This window comes from Cheilinus undulatus, linkage group 24 (genome assembly GCF_018320785.1).
Source record: "Cheilinus undulatus linkage group 24, ASM1832078v1, whole genome shotgun sequence".
NCBI classification, from domain to species: Eukaryota; Metazoa; Chordata; class Actinopteri; order Labriformes; family Labridae; genus Cheilinus; species Cheilinus undulatus.
Genome location: NC_054888.1, coordinates 23,755,926 through 23,768,699, shown reverse-complemented (window position 1 = coordinate 23,768,699; position 12,774 = coordinate 23,755,926). Strand labels below are relative to the sequence as shown.

The following is a 12,774-nucleotide window of genomic DNA, read 5'->3' as shown; positions in this document are numbered from 1 at the left end:
ATTTTTAACATCTGAAAAAAAAGATCATAATTCTGAAGGCATGGTAGCTTTTATTTTGGCATGGCAGTGCGCCACGATCAATTACATGTAGCAGAAACCGTGCAACTGTGAAGCACCAAGGTGGCAGCATCATGTTGTAGGGATGCTTCTCAGGCTTTAGGTAGAGGGTAAAAATGAGTAAAGTCTAAGAAAATCCTGGAGGACCATCTTATTCAGACTGCAAGAGAAGTATGGCTTGGGCATCAGTCAGACAATGAGTAGAAGCATGCAGAGAGAGCCACACAGAAATGGTTTAAAGACAAAAAGGTGAATTTTCTGGAACGGCCGAGTCAAAGCCCAGGCCGCAATCCAATAGAGACTTTGTGGCTGGACTTGAAAAGGGCTTTTCACGCCTGAATCCCTGTGCAGCCTGACAGAGCTCGAGCAGTTTTACATAGAAGAATGAAGTAAGCATATCGGCCATGATTTATTCATAAAGTCAAACACCTGGATTCATAAATCACCAGCCAGGGCAACTGGGACACATCATCAATGATAAACACAGGATCATAGATTGATACAGGTCAGGCACCCTCACCTGAGGATAATCTGACCCTGGCTAGAGACCCAGTAGTTTGCTCTGCAGTATTTGCTGCAACAATAACACATGTCAGGACAGCCAGTGAAGGATTTCAACCATCCTCCATGTTTGTTTATTTACTAACCGTCATTTGATCATGCAAGTTTCTGTGGTTTCTAACACTTTAGAATTATTTTAAGATGTGAAAGTCCACATGTGTGACCTGCCTGGCATAGCAGGGATTTTTTTGTGAAGAATTCACCAGAAATAACATATATATCATTGAATATACAGAGCTTAGATGGAGCTATAATTAGCGTATGTGGTGACAGTATTTACAGCAGCTTCATTGACCACAATCAGAGCCACAGCACGTTTCTGCAGCCAGCAGGTCATGAGTTAAAATAAACTTTTAAGCAGCTGTGGAAACCACTAGCTTTATTATGATAATTTCCGACTAAAGGTAAAGAAAAAAAGAAAATGCATGCCCTGATTTTCTAGATGTAGGCATCTTTTTGTCTGTCTTTCAGAAGCAGAGTACTGAAAGAAGTGGCAGGTATGAGAAGAAAGTTTTTCACTGGGTTTTATAGAAAGAGTGTGTATTTTGCTTCAAAAGGAGCTATCTTGGAATCCTTTCCCACAGAATCCTGCTTCTTTGCAGTTGACCCCAGCTTAACCTGAACATGCCTAACACAACCCTGGTTCATAGACCACCTTGTATATTATGACACACATCATACCAGCAGCTTTGCATATGCTTGCAATTACACCAGCGTTTGTAACGTTGCATTTTTGCTGTATGACTCTGCAGAGCAGAGTGAGACTTGATGTGATCCAAATGGAAGGAATGTCAAAAAAACATGATGATATTGAACCTGGAGGCCTCTCTGGTGGCTGCTTTTACAAAATGATGTGATCTGACTTTTTAAACATCTGCAGGTCTGCAGAAGATTACCCCAAAAATCCCCGATGCATATCGAATAACGGGGACCTATCTGCATACTCACAGTCTGAAGAGAGAGATAATTAAAACCAAGACACCTGTGAAAGGTTGTTTACGAGGCAGCACACTCAGATAATCACTGATTATTATGAAAGGATAAACTTTAAAAGGTCAGGTTATTTTTCAGAGATTCAAGGCAAGTCTTATTTAATCACTTCAGTTTCCTTTCTGCTGCCTCAAGGAACAACCAGTGAGTTCTGAAAGAAAGTTTCATTATTTCAAGGTTAAAGGTACAATTCGTTCAACTTTTGCACTGAAATTTCCACATTAAAAAGCTACTACTCCTATGGTAGATATATTTCCCAGGAAACTTCCAGAGGTTTTAAAGCTAAAGATATGATAAATTCTAAGGTTTTTATGGGATGTGTCTTCTCAGAGGATCCGCTTAAGATGTTGCTGTGGAAATGCTGGATGCTAAAGCAAAGACTGCTTTTGAAAACTGACATCATTCATGTTTTGTGCTGATTATCCTTGAAAGACAACAACTATTCTCTGCCATTTCTGTCACCAAAGTCCCCCCAAATGCTTAACTCCATCCCCCTTATGCCTAGCATCTTATCTTGGCCAAGCCCTATACGAGACCTTTAGTAGACCGGGGAAGTCCTAGAATGCACTGCTCTAGAGACAAATTTCTATTAAACTTGACATATAATTTCTTATTCATTCATCCATACATCAAATTCCTTTAGAAGCAGTAAAATCATGGAAGCTTTGTGCTATAAAGGAGGAGGCTGGGGTGGAGGAGGTTATGCTTTAGTCTATAAAGGAGGAGGCTGGGGTGGAGGAGGTGAAGATTTATGCTTTAAAGGAGGAGGCTGGGGTGGAGGAGGTGAAGTTTTAGTCTGTAAAGTAGGAGGCTGGGGTGGAGGAGGTGAAGCCTTATGCTATAAAAGAGGAGGCTGGGGTGGAGGAGGTGAAGCTTTGCTAGCAGCTCCGTACTGTATATTAGCATTAATGCAAGCAGGGATTAGTAAAATATAATCTCAATCTCAGTGGTGATAAGACAAATATATAAAAACAAGGAAAGGATATTTTGCAAAACGGGCAGAATATAACTGCCTTGATCAAACCAATTTTTTGGAACTACAATTTGAGAATTACAATGGGACATACTGCTATTTGATTTAAATTCTTATTATTTTCCCAGCCCTAGTATCAGTCCTGACTTTCATAGTCGGTGCATCTCTAGGCTCTGGTCATCACTGAGGCCCAGCTGTATCTCAAAATTAATATTTTGATGGCGTGGAGTTGCCAACGGAGCTATCAAGACAAGTCAGGATAAGGTGCATGTTAATCCTCTTGAACATGACCTGCTCATCTGCCCAAATTGTTTCCAAGTACCTGTCTGTGGTCCTCCACACATGTTCAGCATCAATGAGTAGAGATGGCTTGTGAAATGTACAGGTGCTGGTTTAATCCAGAGAAGTGTAATTCTTCCTGCAGTCAGGTCAGAGTGAGGTCAGTTCCTACTACTGCATACGACCCACGCCAGAGTCAGAGACGAAGCGGAGCGAGACTCGGCTTTAAGCAGTCACGGTCCGGCAACACCGGGCTTCAGTGACAGTTTTCACACCAGTGCAAGTGGACCGCACTGAGTCTGCAAACAGACTGGAGTTCATTTAGACCAAAGCTAACAGCTTAGGTTTAAAAATGCCTGTAGGGGTGGTTGGATTAGGGTGTAACATGTTACCAGGGAGTGTCCCAACCAGTATGAACCAGTATGAATTTACAGTAAGAACCATTTCAATCAGACCAAAGGTGTTTAAAATCAAGCTTCTAGCCATGCGGTTGAGTATTTTTTTGCATTTACTGTAGATCAACCAGTAGTACAAGTTCGCTCACTTTTCATAAGCTTTGCATTAAAAATCTTAGTTGTCTAACTTTGAAGATATACACTCATGGAAGCAAAAGTAGAACTGCATTTCAGGATAATAGTGGTGAATGAAAAGGTAGCTGGAGGAGGTGACACTTGTTACAGCAGAGCTAAATTAGCACACTTCTGGCCCTGGATAATTGGCCATAATTAATCTGATATCAGAGCTAGGAAGAAACCAAAACTCCCTTAGATTGTAGATAGCTATCAACACTAGCTATGGCCCCTTCCGGCATGTTTTAGTGAAGCTATGTCATGATTCATGCCTGTTGTATACAGGCCTGCCCACAGAATAGGCTGGGCCCCTGATAAACCCAGAGAATGGACTCTCCCCTGTTGTGATTTAATGATGATTTCAATCTGTGTGTGTTGGATCAGTAGCATTGGTGCTAGCATCTGGGCTAACAGTTACCATACTTTGAAGCTAAACAAGAGTTAAGCTCTGATTGTGTTCTGATTTATTTGTGCCCTAACGGTTTTTCATCACTGTTTTCAAACATTTTGCCACATTTTGCCACATTTAACCCATTTAATTTAACTTTTTAACTACTTTTCACCATTTTTACCATTCTTTCCACATTAAACCCATTGTTGCCATTTTTTAACTGCTTTTCACTGTTTTACTGTCCATTTTTGCCACTGCTTTCCTTTCTTAGCTTATATTCGCTGCCTTATCCATTTTTTTTTCTCTTTTCACCATTTAAGTGCCCACTTTGGCCACTGTTAGCCCATCTTTTGCCACTTTGAACCCATTTATGCCTCTTTTAACCATGTTTGGCCCCTCTTTATCCACTTTACTAGACTTATTTTGGCCAATTTTGCCAATTTTTGCCTGTTCTACCCAATTCTTTCCACATTTTTTTCACAGAATTTCACAATTTTTTCCACCAATTTGCCACTTCTTGCCTTTATTAACCCATGTGTGCAGCGTAATTGCTTTTGTCCATTTTTCACCACTATTTTCTGCCATTTTTTGCCACTTTGAACCAATTTAGGACACTTCTGTACTTTTTTCCCCCAGTTTCTAACAACTGTCACACTGATTTCTACTTTTCTTTACCGTGATTCACTGTTTTTGCTATTTTGCCAATTTATTCTGCAATTATTTTTTCCTTCTACTTTACTCTCTGCTATCCTGATGTTTGTACAGTATGGCTTAGCTATGACATTACTTTCTAAACCGTTCTGTTTTGATTTCATGGGTTTATGTCTTTAAAATGCTTTTATTATACTACAGCATGAATAAAAACAGCTGATTGTTTGTTGCTTTGATAGGAGTGGTTATATTCAGATCATCACAGATGAACTCTACAGTGGTCCATGATTTTCCTGACCTCCTCGGCCCCAGAACGCTCTCCCCTTCACCACTGTTATGGGCGGCCTTGACTGTAAATATAGGGGGTAAGGGGAGCAGGCAGAGAGGACAGGCTGTAGTGGGGTAGCCGAGGCTACAGCAGACTTTAAATGAGTAATTTGTTATGTGGAGGCTTGTGGCAGCAGTGAAAGAAAAGCTGATAAAGTTGAGTGACCACTTTTCCTCTCACCAGGCTGTGAAGTCTCACTGAAGCGATTGTGCTTATTGTCAAAAGTTTCCATAGCAACATTACGCTCCTATCCCATGGGCTGGCGATTAAAGAACGCACTGGGGTGAATAAAATGCTCTGAACTGGAGTGGAAACGGGGAGGATGAGAGGATCCCAATCTGTCTTTGTCCTCTCTGAAGGATGTTTAGATAGCAATTAACAGATTGGCCCTGGAGCGTCTGAAGTGACTGCAGACGATGAAATTAACCAATTAGGAGGAGATTTGAGCGATACCTCTCCTTTATCATGCTGATATGATAGCAGGGCGACGGAGGTGGCTTAAAGTTCTCCTCTCTCAACACCAAAACGGCATCTTTGAGTTCTTAATAAAGCAGGAGCGCACCTTCCCCTCCTCCAAACAAAGTGACAGTCATGGCCCCACGCAGGAAAAGAAATGACAACACCGCCTACGCTATATTTATCTGCATGGTTCCCACAGTCAATCACAGCCCAGGCTGACAAAACAACAAGTATCTGAGAGCTCCGATGCTTTTTCTCAAGCCCGCCCAGGCTGACAATGCGACTGAAACGTGTCAGGGGAAACAGGAAAAGAAACAATAACAAGGCTATTGTTGCTATATTGGTCGGCATCATGACAGCTTCAACACAAGGCCTTCCTTCTGTGCTGTTTGTCGAGGCAAATCGGGGCTACATACCTCACATTCACAGGGGGTTTAGTCACTTTTAGTCGAACCCGGATCTGATTTTCAACTCCTTTTGGTCCGAATAAATGTGGACATTTAGGAGTTTAAAACCACGGAGGAGGCGGCTTCAAACTAAAACATTTCTCTGCTTTAGTCAGACTTTTATTGGAGAAAACAGCTCTTAAAGTGCCTTTATCCTTACATGTTCCATGTAAATGTAACTTTCAACAGGCTAAATAATCATTTCAGACTGGAATGTGAAGATTTGGAACAAAGAGAAGTTGATATGTGGGACATGTATTCAAGGAAACTCCTGAAAGTGTTGCACATGCCTCTGGTGTATTCATTTAAAGCATCTCCATTAAGCAGAAACTAGTTCCAGTGCAGCTGCCTTCCTTCCTCAGGTTTCCAAAGAATCTAACTTTTTAGAGTTGAATTTTGACTCCAGCTGAAGTCTGAGCCTTTCCCGGAGATTTGGAGTAGAAATCTTTGATGTAAATCCCAGGAAGCTGCAGCAAAATTGTTCTCATTAAACTCTTAATAGGTTAAATTTTGCTTAAATGACCCAAATGTAAAGATTTCCCAAAAGTTTTGGTGCAGGAAATGTCTGCATTTAGGATTTAAATTTAAGGAAACTTACACTAGCTTTTACTGTACATTTTCCCTCTTTTACTGGATTTCCCAGGAATTAAATGTTAACGGGATATTTCGGTATTTTTGAGGTGAATTCGTTTGAGGAACGTAGCAGTAAAGGTGGCATTAGCCTTCATTAATTTCAGTGAGAGAAGCTAGGCTGTACAGCATAACGGATGGGTACAGTTTCTCTGATTTAGTGAGTTTTTGTTAAAAAAAAATAGAATTGGGACACAAAACATGTTGGCTGAAACGTACGCACTATCTAAAGTCTTTAAAGCATTTTTATTTTAACCCAAAAGAGCCTCTTTGTTTTTTCACTATATTGCAATGTGGGCTTTGGCTTACGTGCTCTTGCATTGCAAAACATTGACAAGGTTTTCTGGGTAAAAATAAAATGCTTCAAAATAATTTTTGGTAGTGTGTTTGAGCCAACATTTTTTTGAGGCCCATTTTCTTCCCAAACCTCGTTCAGTTCTGTGGAGAAACTGTACCCATCTGTTACACTGTATAGCCCCACTTCCTGGCCAGTACTTAAAGGGGACATATTTTACCCTTTAAAACAAGTTTATATTATTCTCAGAGGTCCTCAAAACATGCCTGTGAAGTTTGTTGCCACAAAAACACTCCAGTATAGGATTGTTGCATGTCTAAAAATCGCTCTGTTTCAGCCCTGCTCAGAACGAGCTGTTTCTGTGTCTGTGGCTTTAAATGTTAATGAGCTGTTTGACTCCGCCCCAGTTAGGAAATGGATATGTCTTAATGGATGTGGCTCTCCTGATCTCCTCTCAGGATCAGCAGAGGAGGGCGGAACTTTCTTCCAAGAGGGGAGGGCCAACCAAACTTGAGGGCGGAGCTTACTTCCCACATGACATCATGAGGGGAAAATCTGAGATCTGCTTGTTTTAGGACACATTTTCTGAAAGGTGGGGGGGGGGGGGGTCTGATACTTGAGGGGACTGTGGATAGGCTAGAGGTTAGAAAAACCTGAAAATGTGATTTTTGCATAATGCATCCCCTTTAAAGGAGCAGTGCTCACTGAAACCGCCGTAGGCTAACGCCTCTTCTACGGCTACATACCACCTTCAAATGTACTGAAATATCTCTTTAAGTATGATGAAATGAAGCTAAATTTTTGAGGGGAAATTGTGGTTGTTTTGGACTGCAGCAAAAGTTGCACATGCATCTTAGTAATGCTTGAAAAAAAAATCATTTCTTGCAGCAAAAGTTGCTGCTTTATTTCAAAAACCTCCCCTCCTTTCTCAAGTTTCCCACTGATTTCACTTTGAAAAAGGTAGATTTGAGTTTTTAGTGTATTGTGAGAAACTTTTTGAAACTTCCAGACTCCCTTCACTTTTCCTATTTTGATCTGTTGCAGCCTAATGCTACAGTCAATTAAATTCATTTTTATTCCCTTTAATCTACACTTGCTACCCCATCATGACAAAGTGAAACAGAATTTTAGATATTTTTGCAAATTTTTCAGATTCCTCCATTTATGTTGAACTTCGCTGAGATGTTTCTACACCTGCTTGGCTTCACATGGAGTTTTTTGCATAGTTCAAGCATGCTTTTGTGTGTTTTGCACTGAGAATCTTCTGTCTAGCCACTCTGCCTTAAAGCACAGAGGGCTGCAGTGATCCTTCAAAAACTTTGTCCCATCTCTGGAGCTCAGTCAGTGACCATCAGGTTCTTACCCAGGATGGCCGGGGCGACCAGCTCTAGAACAGTCCTGGTTGGTCCAAACTTCTTCCATGTAAGAATTCTGGAAGCCACTGTGCTCTTGGGAACCTTCAGTGCAGCTGAAATGTTTCTGCAGCCTGTCTCTGAGCTCCTACCTTTCCAAATCATGTCCAAGGAATTTAATCTACCACAGGTGGACTCCAATCAAGGTTTAGAAACATCTCAGAGAAGATCCAAAGAAATGGGTGGAACCTGGGCCGTCGTTTTTGCAAAGTCAGTGTGTTTTTTCAGGTTTTATTTTTTATGACTTTGTAAAAATTTCTAAAATTCTGCTTTCACTTTCTCATGATAGTGTACTGACTGTAGATTAACAGGAATTAAAATGCTTTTATTGACCGTAGCGCCAGGCTGCAATGTAAGAAAATAGAAATGGGAATTCAGTGTAAATCCAAGAAACCCTCTGGAAAAATTGCACATGCATCAACAAAATGCATCTGTCTTCCTGTCTTGCTTTGCTAAGTTTCCCTTTAGTTTATAATAAATAGGTGGGTTTTTCATTTTCTACTAAAAGTTGAGGACTTTTTCAAAAGTTTTGGCAGAAAAATTGGGAAAAATTGTGGTCTAAGTCCAAGGAAGCTTTGGCAAAAGTTGCACATACCTTGCACACTAACTTTCTTCTGCCTAAACTTTGATTTTCAAGTTGATTTTTTTAAACTTGAATGTGAGGAAGTTGCAGCAAAAAAATACACAAACTGATGCATGGCTTTGCCTGGTTGAAACAGCCTTCCTCATACAAAAACCTTTCTTCCTCTCATGTTTCTCACCCTGTAGAGGCTCAGTTTTGATCTCAGCTTAAATTCAAAGCTTTTCCTGCCGTTTTGGTTTAAAATACATGGATGTTAATGATCAAAGTCCAAGCGAGCTGCAGCAAAAGTTTCCTACGCTCTGACTGGATGCACAGTCAGAGTTTCATTCATGTCTCATAAACCGCCGTCACAGCACAGTTGCCTTCCTTCCTCGAGGTTCCCCCATTGTCTGGCAGACCACTAGACCTGGATTTCCTTGAGCCCTGTGACCCCCCGAAGCAGGTGAGAAGGATCAGTGGCAGCACTGAGCCAGCTGTCCCACAGACACGCTTTATCACACATGACACGCATGCACACTTTTCCACACATGAACAGCCAAACACGCTCCAGCACACAGGAATGAAATAATCTGACCTTTGGGAGACTCCAGGAACAACTTGAACTGTGCGACGCACATGGATGCAAAGGGAAGACCTTTGACTTATTGCCACTTACTCACACTAAAGCACACGCATCCCTAAAGGCACCGTCTCCTGTCTTTATCCTCGGCTTCCAAAACACACAGTGGCTCTTAGAAAGTGGGTCACATAAAACAGTCTCTTACATGCCATGCCACCCCACCCTCGCACATTTACACACAAAACATGATGTTTGATGTGCATGATGCAGTCACATGCTTTGACTCCGAGCTAAAGCTGCAAAACTCAACCATTCAGCACATTCACAATCCTTTTCCATTCTAAATTTAAGAATAAAAGTTAATCTAAAGCCAAATATTGAAGTTTTCCTCCTGCAGAGTACAGATGGCTCCACCACACTCATTGGCTGAGTCCCGAAGCCACAGCTCTATCATTATCATTCCTGTAATGCTGGCTCCCTGCTTCTTCTCCTTATTTCCTCTGAGACTACAGTCAAAGCCGAGATGGAGGGTGAAAGCATGCAGGAATCCCCCAGGGACTCACAGACTTAAGTAAACTATAGAGGGCTACAGAGTCCCACAGAGACAGGCCAGCCTCATACAGTACACACAAGACATGACAAAGCCCACTCCTCCTCCTGCTCTTACCTTCCACATGATTAAAATCCCATCATTCACAAACAAAGTGAAAAAGAGAGGAAGAGAGAGAGAGAGAGAGGTGGGCGAGCGAGGACGGAGGCTATCTTTGGCTCTCTCTCTCCTCTGTGGGACGCAGTAAAAGCAGCAGGAGCAGGAGAAGCGGCGGCGAGCGGCGAACTTGGATATCTCTCCGGTTCTGTGTCATCACCTCTCATGACATGTTTCCTCCCCTGCCTGTGTAAGCCTTTCCATCCTGACCCGGCACACACACAGAGAGAGAGAGAGAGAGAGAGAGAGAGAGAGAGGGAGAGCAGGGCAAACTAGTGCACCGCCCCCCTCTCTATCTCCCCTCCCCTCCGCCTCCTCTCCGTCCATCCCTCCCTCCTCCGCTTCTCTGTATTCAAATCTGCCAGTGGGCTGCCCTGCCTCTAAGTAGGCCAATCACTGACCCACTAGGGGGCGGAGCCTGTGTGCAGTCAGATGTGTCATGCAAACATTATGTTGGGATTTATTGTAGGAACGGTCTCATGTAGTCAGTTTAAAGTAAATATTCTCTGGTTTGAGTTAGACTCAGATCTGGGCCGCCCTGACAGTCCCTAAAAATTCACCTGCTTTGATGGTTTACTCTTTTATTGATTTTATAAATCAAGCATGGTCTATATAATTTAGCTTTCTGACAAAAATACTACAAAAAAACAAGGTACTAGTGGATTATGTCACTGGTAAATCAGTAGTCATAGCTACCATTACACCCTGAAGACAAAAGGACACTCCAGGCAACTGTTGCCTCATTTACATGACAACGTTTCTGAGTGAAAACGCAAAAGTTTTGTAGCGTTTTGGCTTTCCGTTTACCCGGCAACGACGTTTTGGTGCCTGAAACTTTTGGGAAAAGGGCTCCAGAGCGGAAGTTTTTCAAAACACCCCCGTCTCCGTCTCCGTGTAAACAGGGAAACGGGCACTTTCTGAAAACGGACATGCGCACTGCAGCTGTGGTAAATATCCATGAGCAAGTAGGCTTATAGTGCATGTGCGGACAGGAAGCCCAAAGCAAAGATGGCCGACACCAGTGTACTGTTCGTGCTCCTCACTCTTTTGAATTTAACTGTACTTCTCCAACAAAGTGTTAATTTACCTCACCATCACTTGGATCAGCGGAGACGTATTTCATGCCTGCACCAGATTCTGACTTGACTCAATCTGGTGCAGGCACGAAAATCACACTGCCATCTACTGGCCTGGCATGTGTACTACATCATTTTTGGTGTTTTCCTCAGTCTGGTGTGAACGGAGATTGTTTTGAAAATATTGCCATCTAAACGTGGAACTTTTTGAAAACGAAGCAAAATGTCGTATAAATGAGGCCTCAGAGAAAAGTTTGAATCCTTTTCTAGGCACTGTACATGATCGGATATTTAAAGGAACCCTTGTGAAACTGCTCAGAATAAATGAAGTTTGTACACAGCATAAATTAAAAAAGTCATATCAACCTCAATAACTGCAATTTTGATGAATGAATTTTCCTAAGGAATGAAGTCGTTGCAGCTCTATATCACTGGCAAACCATAAAAAAAAACAACACCAAAAAAAAAACATCTTAAACTCCTAAGAGAGGAGATTAATCCATGGTTGGATTTATCTCTTGAAATTTGGTCTGAAATACCAACAGAGAAAAGCTCCTGCAGTGGACTCACATTGCAGTGGATTAAAACCTGGGATAGAGCATTTAAAGTTTATCAGGAGCTGCTAAATAGAAGAAAGTTTTAAAACTTAAAGAGCATTGTGGTCTGAATAATATTTAGAGCTTTTACTGAGAGACATTATATTGAGAAAACAAGATGTTTTAGAGGAGGCTGAGAGAGGGAAAGTGTTTGTTTTTTCTTTTAGAAACAGCAATTAGAAGGAAGTTAATGTCAAAAACATATAAATGCTTGGATGGTAATAATAGCTTTTATACTATAGATAAGTGGGGTAGACAGGATGATAATTGCATAACTATGGATGAATGGAAAAAGACTAAGGAGCAAAATATTGAACATTTATTGTTGTGCCAGCTGAGGTTGTTAAAAATATCAATGCTCTTATATTTTTTCAATACCACATCCTTTAAATATGTGCTGTTTTTACGTTCCATGATAACGATCGTTATGAAGTTTTGAAGAAAAAAAAAAAACCTGTAAAGTCATTTAGGACAAAAATGTCCACTTCCAAAAAACTGCTATAAAAACTAAACAGATAAATAATTTTTTTGTTTTTTTTTTTTTTTTTTTTTTTTTTTTTTTGCATGAATCTCTTAAACAACTCCATCCTGCTCAAAACTAACAAATATTCAACCATTTTGAGGATGTTAACCCTTTAAATGCCAGATTGATTACTAAAAATCAATGCTGCTTTTTTATGAAAAAAAGCTTAAAGAATGTGTTATCTTCTTTAAACCCAATATTGGTTGGCTGGGGAATATGGGGATATGTCCTTGATTACCCAAAATATTGATTTTGATGCATTATAAGTTTTTGTGTTGCATCCGATTGGAAATGTACTACCCTTTCGAGTCTTTTAGGACAACAATGTCCACTTCCAAAAACTGCTATAAAAATTTAACAGACTAGTAATTGTCCTGCTTTTTTTTTTTTTGCATAAATCTCTTAAACAATTCCATCCTGCTCAAAACTACCAAACATTCAACCATTTTGAGGATTTTAACCCTTTAAATGCCAGTTTGATTACTTAAAGTCAGTGTTGTTTTTTTAAGCAAAAAAAAAAAAAAGTTATCTTCCTGAAACCAAATGTTACATGGCTGGGGCATTATTTTTAAATCCAGCTTGAGTATATGTCAAAATTACCCAAAATATTGGCTTTGATGCATTATTAGTTTTTGTGTAGCATCCGATTTAAAATTTACTACCCTTTCTAGTCATTTAGGACAAAAATGT

The 12,774-nt window shown here is 40.7% G+C and overlaps 1 protein-coding gene across 3 annotated transcripts in view; it reads right to left on the bottom strand.

Annotated features, from left to right (window-relative positions):
* The window catches only part of LOC121506454 (E3 ubiquitin-protein ligase Midline-1-like), an 83,782-nt gene extending 73,682 nt beyond the window's left edge, over positions 1 to 10,100 (bottom strand). For 2 of the 3 annotated variants that reach the window (XM_041782272.1, XM_041782275.1), the window contains exon 1: positions 9,851 to 10,100. Coding sequence is in view for 1 of the 3 variants with exons in the window: in XM_041782275.1 (XP_041638209.1) it covers positions 9,851 to 9,859 (9 nt within the window). In the remaining 2 variants the exon portion in view is untranslated. The remainder of the gene's footprint in view (positions 1 to 9,850) is intronic. The other variant, XM_041782273.1, reaches the window with a different exon arrangement.
* Positions 10,101 to 12,774: the final 2,674 nt, after the last annotated feature.